This window comes from Capra hircus, chromosome 19, assembly GCF_001704415.2.
Source record: "Capra hircus breed San Clemente chromosome 19, ASM170441v1, whole genome shotgun sequence".
NCBI classification, from domain to species: domain Eukaryota; kingdom Metazoa; phylum Chordata; class Mammalia; order Artiodactyla; family Bovidae; genus Capra; species Capra hircus.
Window position 1 is genome coordinate 23,691,405 of NC_030826.1, and position 12,625 is coordinate 23,704,029.

The 12,625-nt window shown below is 38.9% G+C and overlaps 1 protein-coding gene and 1 pseudogene across 1 annotated transcript; one reads left to right on the forward strand and one right to left on the reverse strand.

Moving 5' to 3' along the window:
* LOC102178481 lies at positions 733-1,682 on the forward strand (annotated as a pseudogene).
* On the reverse strand, positions 11,570-12,625 carry LOC102178764 (olfactory receptor 1G1-like). The gene has a single exon (XM_013971864.2). The coding sequence runs from the start codon at positions 12,623-12,625 to the stop codon at positions 11,570-11,572; it is 1,056 nt and encodes a 351-aa protein (XP_013827318.2).

Here is a 12,625-nt window from a genome sequence, read left to right on the forward strand (position 1 = left end):
TTTGTTGACATTGTTTAGGTGAGAATAGTAACTGAGCTAAATGATGGCTGTAGGATGTCAAGAAGGGCATATATGAGAGATGTTCAGAAATGGGACTGGAAACATATAGTAAATGAACAAGGAGAGATGAGGAGAGGGAGGAGTCAAGGACGGCTCTCAGGTCTGGCTTGTATATCTTGTAGGTGGTATTGTCGATCACTGAGGTAGAGAACATTGGGAGTGAAGCAAATATGGAACTGAAGAAACAACAAGTCTAATATCGGGAAGATTTGTCTTGGAGTGAAGGTGAAACATGCAAATAAGACGGTCATCAGGGGGTTGAACACCCAGGTCTGTAGCTCAGAAGAATGATGTGGGCTGAATAAGAGTAGAAGGACAATATGCTGAGGATCACCAATATTCAAAGGATGACTTGGCATGAAGACTTCTCTAATGACTGTGTGAAGAAGGCATTGTTATGGAGGCCAGAATAGAACAGAACATGAGGTATCACCATGACCAAGAGATGAGAGAGTCCTACAAAGGAAAAAGTGATCATTAGCACTAAATGGGATATGTTATTGAATTTAGAGACATCAATGTTATTGCAGACTTTGAAGGAGGAGTTTCAGTAGCATCACCTTCTGCCTGTGCCTAAATTCTCACTCATCCACCATTTGGCAATAAGCCACATGCTATATGCATTATTTATTTTTTGTATCTGTGATTTTTTATAAATAATAGAGTTATCGAATGACAAAGAGGAACCAAACCATCATCTCAGAGTTCCTCCTTCTGGGCCTGCCTATCCAGCCAGAGCATCAAAACCTGTTCTACGCTCTGTTCCTGGCCATGTATGTTACCACCGTCCTGAGGAACCTCCTCATAATGTTCCTGATTCGACTGGACCCCCACCTCCACACACCCATGTATTTGTTTCTCAGCAACCTGTCTTTCTCTGACCTCTGCTTCTCCTCTGCCACAATGCCCAAGCTGTTGCAGAATATGAAGAGCCAAGTCTTGTCCATCCCCTAGGCAGGCTGTCTGGCCCAGAAGTATTTTTACTTGTTTTTTGGAGTTCTTGAAAGCTTCCTGCTGTGGCCATGGCCTATGACTGCTACGTGGCCATCTGCTTCCCCCTGCACTACACCGCCATCATGGGCCCCAGGCTGTGTCTCTCCCTGCTGGCGCTGTCCTGGGTGCTGACCACTGCCCATGCCATGTTGCACACCCTGCTCACGGCCAGGCTGTCCTTCTGTGCTGACAATGTGATTCCTCACTTTTTCCGTGACACTTCTACTTTGTTGAAGGTGTCCTGCTCTGATACTCGAGTCAACGGGTTGGTGATACTTTTCATGGGAGGACTCATTCTTGTGGTCCCATTTCTATTCATCGTCATGTCCTATGCATGAATTGTCTCCTCCATCCTCAAAGTTCCTTCTGCCAGGGGCATCCGCAAGGCCTTCTCCACCTGTGGCTCCCCCCTCTCCATGGTGTCTCTCTTCTATGGGACAATCATTGGTCTCTACTTGTGCCCATCAACTAATAATTCTGCTGTTAAGGAGACTGTGATGGCCGTGATGTACACTGTGGTGACCCCCATGCTGAACCCCTTTATATACAGCCTGAGGAACAGAGACATGAAAAGAGCCCTGGGAAGAGTCTTTCAGAAAAAGAAAATATCTTTCTCTCTAAAATGGTAACAATTTGGATTTTTACACTATTAATTCAGTGGTTATAGTAATGTTGCCAGTGGAGTATTACTCTAAATCGGTGGTTTTCTTTTTTCAGTTTTAAAGCCATTAACCTTTTTATTCAAGTAAAACCCCACGATAAAGGCTATTATGAAAATATGATGACCATGAAGCTGTGTTTGAAGTGGAACTGAGGTCAGGAAACCATCTGCTCTGCATCTTTATTTTCCTCTTCCCAGGTGGAATTCATGTTTGAAAATAAGATTTATATATTTTTTGTGCAGAATGTCTACTATCCATGTCAATTCAGGAGTTAGCTTTTCAAGCATCACTGGAATCATTGCTTTCTTCCTGCTCAAAAATCGTTAATGATGCTCACAAATGAAGAAAGAATGAAATGTATGATTTCTGGCTCACAGAAGCACAGAGACTCCTGGAGTTCTCTATTTCTGATACACCTTCCCTTTTTTCACCACGATTAAAAGCATTTGTTACTACCTTATCTCCATGCATATACTTACAGCATTTTATTCTTTAATTTTACTTTTTGGGCCCAGATCAGAGCAACCTTCCTTTAAGAGAGATAATAAATAGAAAACACTTACTGAGTGTTTTTGTATGTGTCAGGCACTTTTCCCATCTATTAATCTACCACCTCTATGATGTTGCTCCTATTATTTTCCTCTTTACAGACAAGGTGATAGAAACACTAATTTGCTGTCCAACATCATGTAAGAAAGTGGCGTAGTTAAGATCTGAACTCAGGTAGTTTGGCTTCACAGCTCTAGATCCCCATGACCATACAATACTGCATCTTCAGACTATAGAATCTTACTCATTTCCATTATAATGGTGGAATCTGTCCAGTTCCAATCACTTGTCAATCATGTCAATTTTTCATGTCCTCTTCATATTTCTCATTGAGGCATTGAATTGCTTTTTTCTTCATACACAATCAGAAATTATAGAACAGAAGATGTAAACTGTATTCCTGGGGAGCCAAGCAAGAAATATGATGAGTGTAAAGTGTATCAGGCTTAAGAAAACTCAACTGCAGGGATATGGTCAAAGATATTTTATTTTATGAATACATGGAGTATATATACCTCTACCATAACTCAAAAGTCTGTTCTACTAGAGATCATGTAACTTTCATATTGAATAAATTCTAATTGAAAATAGAAATATTTAATCATGAAATATATTATTGTATCTTGTTACTCCTTTGATTTAGAAACAAAATCTGGCAGTTTTCTTTCTGACTAGTGTGACATCTTTTGTTTTCTCTTGAATTACCTAGTAGAAAATTCAGACATGGGTCTAATAACCAGAAGTGATATTTAGAGTTTTTTTTTCCTGTTTAATAATGGATAAGAACTGTTTGCAAATGCATGTGCTTTGAATATAGGTCAAAGTTTTGCACAAGCATTTTTATATTTAGAGTTACTTTTCTGATGATATAAATAGAATTTCAATATTCTGAGGTTGCTATATATTTTTCAATATTACATTGCACTGTATCATTAATGTTATTTTTTTTGCTCTTTATTTATACCATCATATTGAGAGAGGTGAGCTAAAGTGTTCATATAACACATAATATTATTTTATTGTCATTTAATTGGTAATAAAGAAACCTTTTAAAATAATTCATGCTTCAACTCTAAAATTTTAGATATCTAGTCAGGTTATTACTTTCATTTCTATAAATGCATTTTAGCAATTGTGAGTAGCTTGCATTATTCTTTGCTGAATTAAGTTTGCAAAGACAGTTTTTAAAAAAGGAATCAGTCAATTGAATTATTATTTTTTTAATTATTTGTGGATGCCTTTGCAGATAAATATTCAGGGTGGTTACATCATTTTCAGTGTCAAACCAAGGCCATGTATTTAATCAAAGCTTTGCAAATACTAGAGTTAAAATATTTTCTTTTGCCTCACATGAGTAACTCATTTTCTTTAAACATTTCCAAAGCCTTTTTGGTCCCATGATGCCTAACCTCCGTGTAGTACCAAAGGCCACCATCTTGTGTATCCAAGTTATTAAGTAGAGTGTTGGATGACCAGTTCAATTTTGGGGAACACATTCCATTTATGATATTAATCACTGTACTGTGATGGGCTTCAGTTTTTACTTTTTAGCATTGAAAAATTACTTCAAAAAGTAAACTCATATTCAGTGTCATACAAAATATTGCCACTTTGGATTTTATTTTAAAAAATGTTTGATATTATTACCAATATGGCCAGAGCACAATTTGTAGCCAGTAATTTCAACCATCTCACATTAAAAATTTGAAGCTTTTCTTTCCCCCAACGTATTTTCAACTAATATCTTGATATTGAACCTGTTAGGAGAGTGTTAGCCAAAATTTCTGAGGAATGATCAAACTTTTCATCAACAATAGAAACAAATATGGTGAATTGAGTGGTATTATTTGCCTATATTCTCACGTGGCAACAGACATATGAATGCTTGTCTCTGTTTGAAGCACAAAATTTTTGCTAAATCCTAAAGATCCTCAAAAATCTCTAAAAGATTTGATGCCCAATTATTTCATTTAATACAATAGCATTTCACAATATCATTGTTCATTTTATAATTATATGGAAAAATAAACCATTTAAACATTTAATTTTAGTTTCTGCTTGTTAAATTTTTCATGTCATACTTTTCTGTACAGTGGTCATTGTAAGATTTGCTTAAAGTAAAATAGTTTTGCACAGTTTCATTATGCTTATTTACTAACCATGTTGGAATACTGTATTTTTCCAGAAAGAGATAATCTTGGCTTTGTAGTACTGTGGTCAGGTAAATTGAAGGATGCATGCTGTGTGCTTAGTAGCTCGGCCATGTTCAACTCTTTGTGACCCTTTGGACTGTAGCCTTCCAGGCTCCTCTGTCCATGGGATTTTTCAGGCAAGAATACTAGAGTGGGTTGCCACTTCCTCCTCCAGGGAATCTTCCTAACCTAGGGATTGAACCTGTGTCTCCTGTGTTTCCTGCATTGCAGGCGGATTCTTCACCTGCTTAGCCACCGGGAAAGCCTAAATTGAAGAATCTTATGCTACAAAATCCTGGTATTACTGTTGTGCTGTGCTGTGCTTAGTCACTCAGTTGTGTCTGACTCTTTGCGACCCCATGGCCTGTAGCCTGCCAGGCTCCTCTGTCCATGGGGATTCTCCAGGCAAGAATATTGGAGTGGGTTGCCATGCCCTCTTCCAGGGGATCTTCCAAACCCAGGGATGGAACCTGTGTCTCTTATGTTTCCTACATTGGCAGGCAGGTTCTTTACCCACTAGCGCCGCCTGGGAAGCCCCAGTTAATCACGCAGATAGGCAGTTCTACATCTTCCCAGAGCCACCTCATCTCATCCATGAGGACTTTCTTGCAAGTTTGAGAAGCAGGTGCAGCAAGGCATGTGACAGCATTTTATAGCATGCTATAAGAATTAGATGACATTTTATATTATCTTTAAATACTAAGGAGTTGGATTGTATGAATGCTCTTTCAATGTTTGTGACTGTGTTTTTGAGACAGAGAAACTGGAGAAGAGAAAAGATAGGGAAAGGAGAAAAGAGACAACATGAGCTTGTGATGTCCATACCTTACTCTGTTCATGTGGCTCTCAGAGTCTCTTGGTTCTGCTGCCTCCAGTTTCCTCCTATATAGGATGAAAATTCAGTCAGGACACAGAGGACCCTAAGACATTGCTTTGTCAATAGAACTTAGTGACATGTCCTACTGGCTAAAGATGGGAAGAAGGTATTAGTGCCTGGATCTTCTGTCCCTATGAGAGAGGAGACAGAATGGAAGGCTGTGGATGCCCTGATGAGGATGAGGAATCTGAGAAATGATGCTTCAATCTCACACTCATAAAGAAAAAGAAGTGTACTAGGAGCACGCCTACTATCTGTTTTGACGAGGCCTTGGGGAAGCAATCCCACGACTGTTTGTTGAGATGAACCCGGATAACTGCTCCAGTGTTAATATCTGTAAGAAAAGGTCTTGGGAAATGAATTTTATTTACAAGGAATAAATGAGTTCCATATGAGGAAGTCTTCTTCTTAGGAAGCCTTCTTAAAAGGGCTCCTAGAAGTTTAAGAGTACACCAGAGTTAAAGAAGACGTCCAGCATGTGCTCCTGCCTGGCTTTGAGTCACGAGGGGAATGGAAAGTCTCAAGTATGAAATTTGGATTGGAATGAGCCCATATTTCCTGGTGGCTCAGATAGTAAAGAATTCGCCTGCAGTGCAGGAAGCCCGGATTTGATCCCTGGGTTGGGAAGATCCCTTGGATCTGGCATGGCAACCCATTCCAGTATTCTTGCCTGGGAAATCCCATGGACAGAGGAGCCTGGTGGGCTTCAGTCCATAGCATCACAAATAGTCAGTCATGACTGAGCACACACTCACAAGCCCACAATGCTAGTGACTCCAAATACTAAGTAAAAGTAATTGAAAAAAAAAAACCATGTTTAGAGGAAAATAAAGTCACCCTAGCCTTCAAATTATTTCTCTGAATTATTTCAAACACGATATCAAGCACAAGACCAAAGAGAAGCAGATATACAAGGAAATAAGGTATCAAAAATAAGAAGCAGCAGATGAAAGACGTAAAAGGACTCCGGGTAGTATAATAATCAGACATAACGTTTGCAAAGTTTATGAGGTTAAACCAAATCTGAAAATTTTGGCAGGAATTTTTACAAACTGAAAAATATGAGTAACCAGTCCTCCCATAACAAACACATTTTCCACAGTCTGTAATTCCCCTCATGTTATCTTGTCATTTTTCCTGCAAGAGTAATCACTCCTAGCAGCGTAATTTAGTTTTAGCCATTTTTATACTTTATATCAATGTGTGTATGTTGTTTATACTCTTTTGTCTGTCATGTATCTGATTTTAGTAGATAGTTCTAGACAGTTTCCCCAAGTTCTTGTGCCAGGTTTCCTCCTCTTTCACAGCATATGAGAGTTTCAGTTGTTTCTAATTATTTGACATTTTTCCATCCTTCTCATTTAAGCAGTTTTGGTCTGTGTGTATTATGTTTTAAATTTGCATTTCCTTGATGACTACTGAAGTCAAGTGTCTTTTCATATGTTACTGTTTTAATATGTATATTTCGTTGTGTAAATTCTCTTTTCAGGCCTTTAGCCCATTTTTCTATTGATACTTTCAGGTTGATTTGTAATTATATGTTGCAGCTATGAATTCATGAGATGTTGTAGTAAGAATACAACGGGTTTTTTATTCAATTAATGAGGGAGAGAGATTTTAATGTCAGTATAGATTAATTTATCATTTTATCATTATTCCTTTTTGTATCTTTTCTAAGAAATCTTTGCTAAATCTTTAATAATGGTCTCTTATGTTTTACTCCTGAACTATTTATTGCTTTCCCTTTAACCTTTAAATCTACTATTAATCTAGTGTTGATTATGATATTGGGTGAGGTAGAGATCAAGAAGATATGTTCCCCCCCACAAATATTGATATCTAACTAATCCAGTCACATTTATTGAGATGACCATCTTTTTCCTGCTGTATTTCCCATTAGTCAGATGACTGCACCTCTGTGAATCTGTTTCTGGACTCTATTGTTTCATTTCTCAGTTGTTGATCCTTGCATCAATACTCCACTTGTTAATTACTGTATCTTTTAATGGCATTGTTACATGGTTTAAATTCTTTAGTTTTCTTTATTATTTCTTTGCCTATTTTTGACTCTCAATTTCCATTTCCATTTTGGCTGGTTAATTTCTCTAAAAAAAAAAAAGACTGGCTAGTAGTTTGAGTTGTATTGCATTGAAACTAGATTAATTAGGAAGAGAATGGGTTTCTTTGCAATATTGAGTCCTCTAAGTCTTAGACATGGTGTATTTCTCCACTTTTTTGTTATTATCTCAATAACACTTTGCATTCTTCTGAGTAAATATCTCCCAAATCTTTTGCTAGATTTATTTTTGTGCATTCATTGCCTTTTATTAAATTTAAATTGTATATATTTAATGTGTACAACATGATGTTTTGATATACATGTATATACTAAAATGATTACTATAATCAAGCTAATTAACGTCTCCATCTCCAGCATTTTCTTTCATGATGAGAGCACTTGATGTCTACTCTCTTAGCAAAGTTCCAGTATATAATACAGTATTATTAACTATGCTAGTTAAATCTCTAGACCTTACTAATCCTACATAACTACATCTTTGGGCTCTTTGAAAACATCTCCCCTTACCTGCATCTCCCCACCCTGGTAGCGATGATTCTGCTTTCTACTTCTATGAATTTAACTTTTTTAGATTCTATATGTAAGTGAGATCATGCAGTATTTTTATTTCTGTGTCTGGCTTATTTCATCTAGCATAATATCCTTCAGGTTGATCCATGATTTGTCACAATGGCAGGAGCTCCTTTTTTAATGCCAACTAATATTCCGTTGTGTGTTTATACCACAATATCTTAATCCATTCGTGCATCAACAGACACAGGTTGTTTTCACACCTTACTGAACCAGATTCATTTGCCTGATTTCAGTTCAGTTCAGTTCAGTGCAGTCGCTCAGTTGTGTCGGACTCTTTGCGACCCCGTGAATCGCAGCACGCCAGGCCTCCCTGCCCATCACCAACTCCCAGAACTGTGGTGTTGCCTGATTTACAGCAAGCCAAATCCTATGATTCCATGGTTTGCAGCAGAGAAATGGTTTATCCATGAGGCAGCCAAATGAGAAGAACAAATCTCAAATCTGTATCCCCTAAAGCTAAAGGCTTGGGATATTTACACGATAAAGCTGAGGCATGGGGAGAGTGGGAAAAGGTAATAGGAGAAGAGAAAAAAGTAAGATAATCATTGTTCTGTGCAAACATGACTAGGCTACATGCTTCTCCATGGGACACAAATTCAGAAAATGGCCTTGAACTTCTGTGACGTCAAAAGGAACCATATACTTCATTTACAAATGTCTACTTATTAAATATTTTTGTGGGTAAGAAGTGACAATACAGAAGATTTGCTGTAATCATAGATGATAGAAATAATTTTCTATTTTCAGTAACTCTACCAATAATTTTATTTTGCTGTAAGAGAAAGGGGTAACAGAGGATGAGATGGTTGGATAGCATCACCAACTCAATGGGTGTGAGTTTAAGCAAACTCAGGGAGATGGTGACGGACAGGGAAGCCTGGGGTGCTGCAGTGCATGGAGTCACAAAGAATCTGATATGACTTAGTGACTGAACAACGTTTATTAAGCTAGTAAAATGAATAACGATAGTGAAGCAGTATTGGTGAGATCTTGCAGAAACAGTTTGATTTGATAGCAATTTGGCAGTATAGAATATGAGCTTTAAAACAAGCAATAAGTATATGTGGATGTATTTATTTTTAGGACTCTAGGCTAGGAGAATAAACCACACAATAAAGTAATGTTTGTTGAAATGATCTTTTTTTCATATTCAAAGATGTGAGTTAATCTTCAAATAGCACAGTGAAACATCTTTGACAGAACTATTCAATCTTTTACAAAACTATGGTGTAAGGGTGTGTTGACACACCTCAAAAGATATAATCATGACAAACATGAAAACTGTTGTTACATGAAAATTCATAATACAAAATGTCAGTGTGAAAGAGTAACACATAATTTAAGTTAAAAGGTAGAACTAAAAATACTGGTAAATGTTAAACAGTGAAAGACGTACAACTGTCGATGAATGAGGAGGGAATATGGGATGATGCAAACCTGTGTATTTAAGTAAGTAAATTTTCACCTTAAATTTAAGCACCCCGAGTGGGTAGCCATTCCCTTCTCCAGGGGATCTTCCTGACTCAGGGACTGAACCTAGGTCTCCTGCATTGCAGGCAAATTCTTAACCATCTGAACCACCAGGACAATCGTGATTTCAAAGGTAGACAGAAATCTTCCCTGCATGTGAATCCCAGCAAGTGAGAAATCCTGCATTAAATCCCATGATGTTCTCCAAAAGAATGATAGGATGCCTTCTAATTTCACAGTGCAGGCCATAGGCAGTCCTTAGCAGCAGTGCTTGAGAGTGAATTCACATAATCTGATGCTTGCTCACCTTTCATTTTAACAAGAACTACTACTACAATAGCTAACATTTATTGAAAATATACTATATTCTAGGAAGTACATGGTTACATTCATATCTGATTCATTACAATCTATTCTTTACAGACAGTACCACATTCAAACTTCCTGACAACACAGAGAGGTAAGTTTTACTTGCTCTGAAAGGTTAAGGAATTTCCTAGGGTCACACTGCTTACAAGTGGCAAAACTAAGATTTAGACTTGCTTGTCTAACTCTGGAGCTAGTGCTGTCTACCACTTTGCTATACTATATTTTATTGACAGAAGATAGTGTGTGAACTTACTCTCAGGTGAATAGGGAGTAGGTGAGCTATCAACAGGGGCTTCCCAGGCAGTGCTAGTGGTAAAGAACCCATCTGCCAATGCAGGAGATGTAAGGGACACGGTTCGATCCTTGGGTCAGGAAGATCCCCTGGAGAAGGGAATGGCTACCCACTTCAGTATTCTTGCCTAGAGAATCCCATGGACAGAGGAGTCAGGCGGGCTATCGTCCATAGGGTCACAAGGAGTTGGACATGACTGAAGTGACTTAGCATGCATGCACAAGCTATCAACAACTGATTTCCGCTGGAAAAGGTATTATCAACGGAAACCACAATCTATGTTATCAAAGCTTACAACCAGGTACCTAAAGAGAATGAAAAATATCAACCTGTAGTAACTTTTCATTTTCCTATAGAATCTAATTGGTCTTGGGGCACCTTACTGTATGCATATTTGCTCCAATGTTTACTGACTTAGCTTTTTGGTAACCGTCAATAATAATCAGTATAGTGCAGATATTGGCTTGAGCTGATGAATACAGAACAGTGTGGGCTCTCTGCGGGTCATATAAGTTATGAACTGGTGACCTAATGCTTGGGTAAATCATTTGAACTTTATTCTGTAGGCAGCATAAAACCATTTGAATTTTCTAATAGGGTTGTGATGATAAAATCATGTTCTATGAAGATTCAGCTGACTGTGGTGTGCAGAATGGATGGAATGAGGAGAAACTGGCGACTGGAGAATATCTTAGAGGGGTTTCAATCATTCAGGTGAGAGATTTGAAATAGTCATAAAATCATTCTTTCCTAATCCCTAACGTTATGTTCGCAACTAAGCCAGTGGGATTTAACACATCTTAACGGTGCCAGGCATTATGCCAAGTGATGCAAGGGTGAAATTGACTTGAAAAATTTTTCCCAAAGATAAAAATGAAGCTTTCAAGTGAAATTTAAGGTGTTAGGAGGGATGGGGATTTGGATGCCTGGTAAAATATTGTAGTAGGTCTAGCTAAAGATTCCATCTCATCAAACCCTTCCCAGTGTCTATTCTTTCAGCCTAGGGGTGTCACAGACATGGGGAGTCTCAGAGTTAAAATGCTATTGGTAGGGGTCCAAGTCACCAAGGTCCCAGTGATGGCAGGAAAAAGTTAACTTTTCCTGGAGTTTATTCTTGGCTACATACAATAGTAAGACCAAATATTACCTTATTTTGGCCGTGCATTATCTCATGTGGTTTCAAAAGATTCAAGCACATCCTTTATGATATTATACAACTGGATGGCTAGAATTCTAGAACATTGTGATTGTAAGAACTTAAGCTGATGATATTGCCCTGATAATGGGTTTGTTCTAATGTGTCCTGTAGCTTAGGCATGAATATTTCAATTTCAGATCACAGGTCTTAGAAGTGAGGTTCCCCACTTTTCCTCCCTTTCTCTTTCTTCCCTGCTTAACTGTGGTGATTGTAATTGGGTAGGGACCTCCATATTAGATGTGAAGTCATTCCCTCTAAGAGGAATGAGTTCTCCTAGCCCACATTAGCTTTTTCAGGGAAGACTTGATGTCTCTGTTCCTCAAACTATAGATAAAGGGATTTAACATCGGGGTTACCACCGTGTACATCACTGATGCAACTGCACCCTTCTGTGCCGAGTGGTTGGAGAGGGGGCTGAAGTAAACACAAAAGGAACTCCCAAAGTATAGAGAGACCACGGAGAGGTGAGAGCTGCAGGTGGAAAAGGCTTTCCGCTTCCCCTGAGCTGAGGGGATCTTCAGGATTGTCGAGAAAATGTATGCATAAGAGATAATCAGGCAAAGCACACAAACCAGACCCGTAAGACCCCCTACAGTGAAGATCACCAGTTCATTGATGAAGGGGTCTGTGCAGGACAGACTCAGAAGGGGGTTGATGTCACAGAAGAAGTGTTCAATCTCTTGGTCTGCACAGAAGGACAGGCTGCTCATCAAGAGTGTGTGTAGCAGGGAGTGGAGGGCGTTCGTGACCCAGGATGCAGACACTAGGAAGACACAGAGGCCAGGGCTCATGACCATGATGTAATGGAGTGGGTAGCATATGGCCTTGTAGCGGTCATAGGCCATGACAGCCAAGAGGGATGCCTCCAGCATCCCAAATATCAAGAAAAAATACAGTTGTGATAGACACCCTGTGTAGGAGATGATCTGACTCTGGGCCCATATATTTGCCAGCATCTTGGGGACTGTGGTAGAAACAAAGCAGGTATCAGTGAGGGAGAGGTTGGCCAGGAAGAAGAACATGGGAGTGTGGAGGTGAGCATCGGCAGCGATGGCCAGAATGATGAGGAGGTTGCCGGTCACTGTGACCAGGTACATGGACAGGAACAGACCAAAGAGGGGCCACTGCTGCTCTGGCTGTTGGGAGAGTCCCAGAAGGAAAAATTCTGAGACACTGGTCAGGTTTTCCCATCCCATTTGTCTGTAAGCAGAAAGTAGAGTTAACTGAATGAGATTTGTAAGCCCTGGACTGTGAGCTCTGAAAATTATGAGATATTCCAGCGTTGATATTCTAGGGTGGGGTTGAATCAT

Bases quoted from the DNA above. Each gene is read 5' to 3' on its own strand.
- LOC102178764 (XM_013971864.2), bottom strand. From the start codon at position 12,625: ATGATTCAACCCCACCCTAGAATATCAACGCTGGAATATCTCATAATT.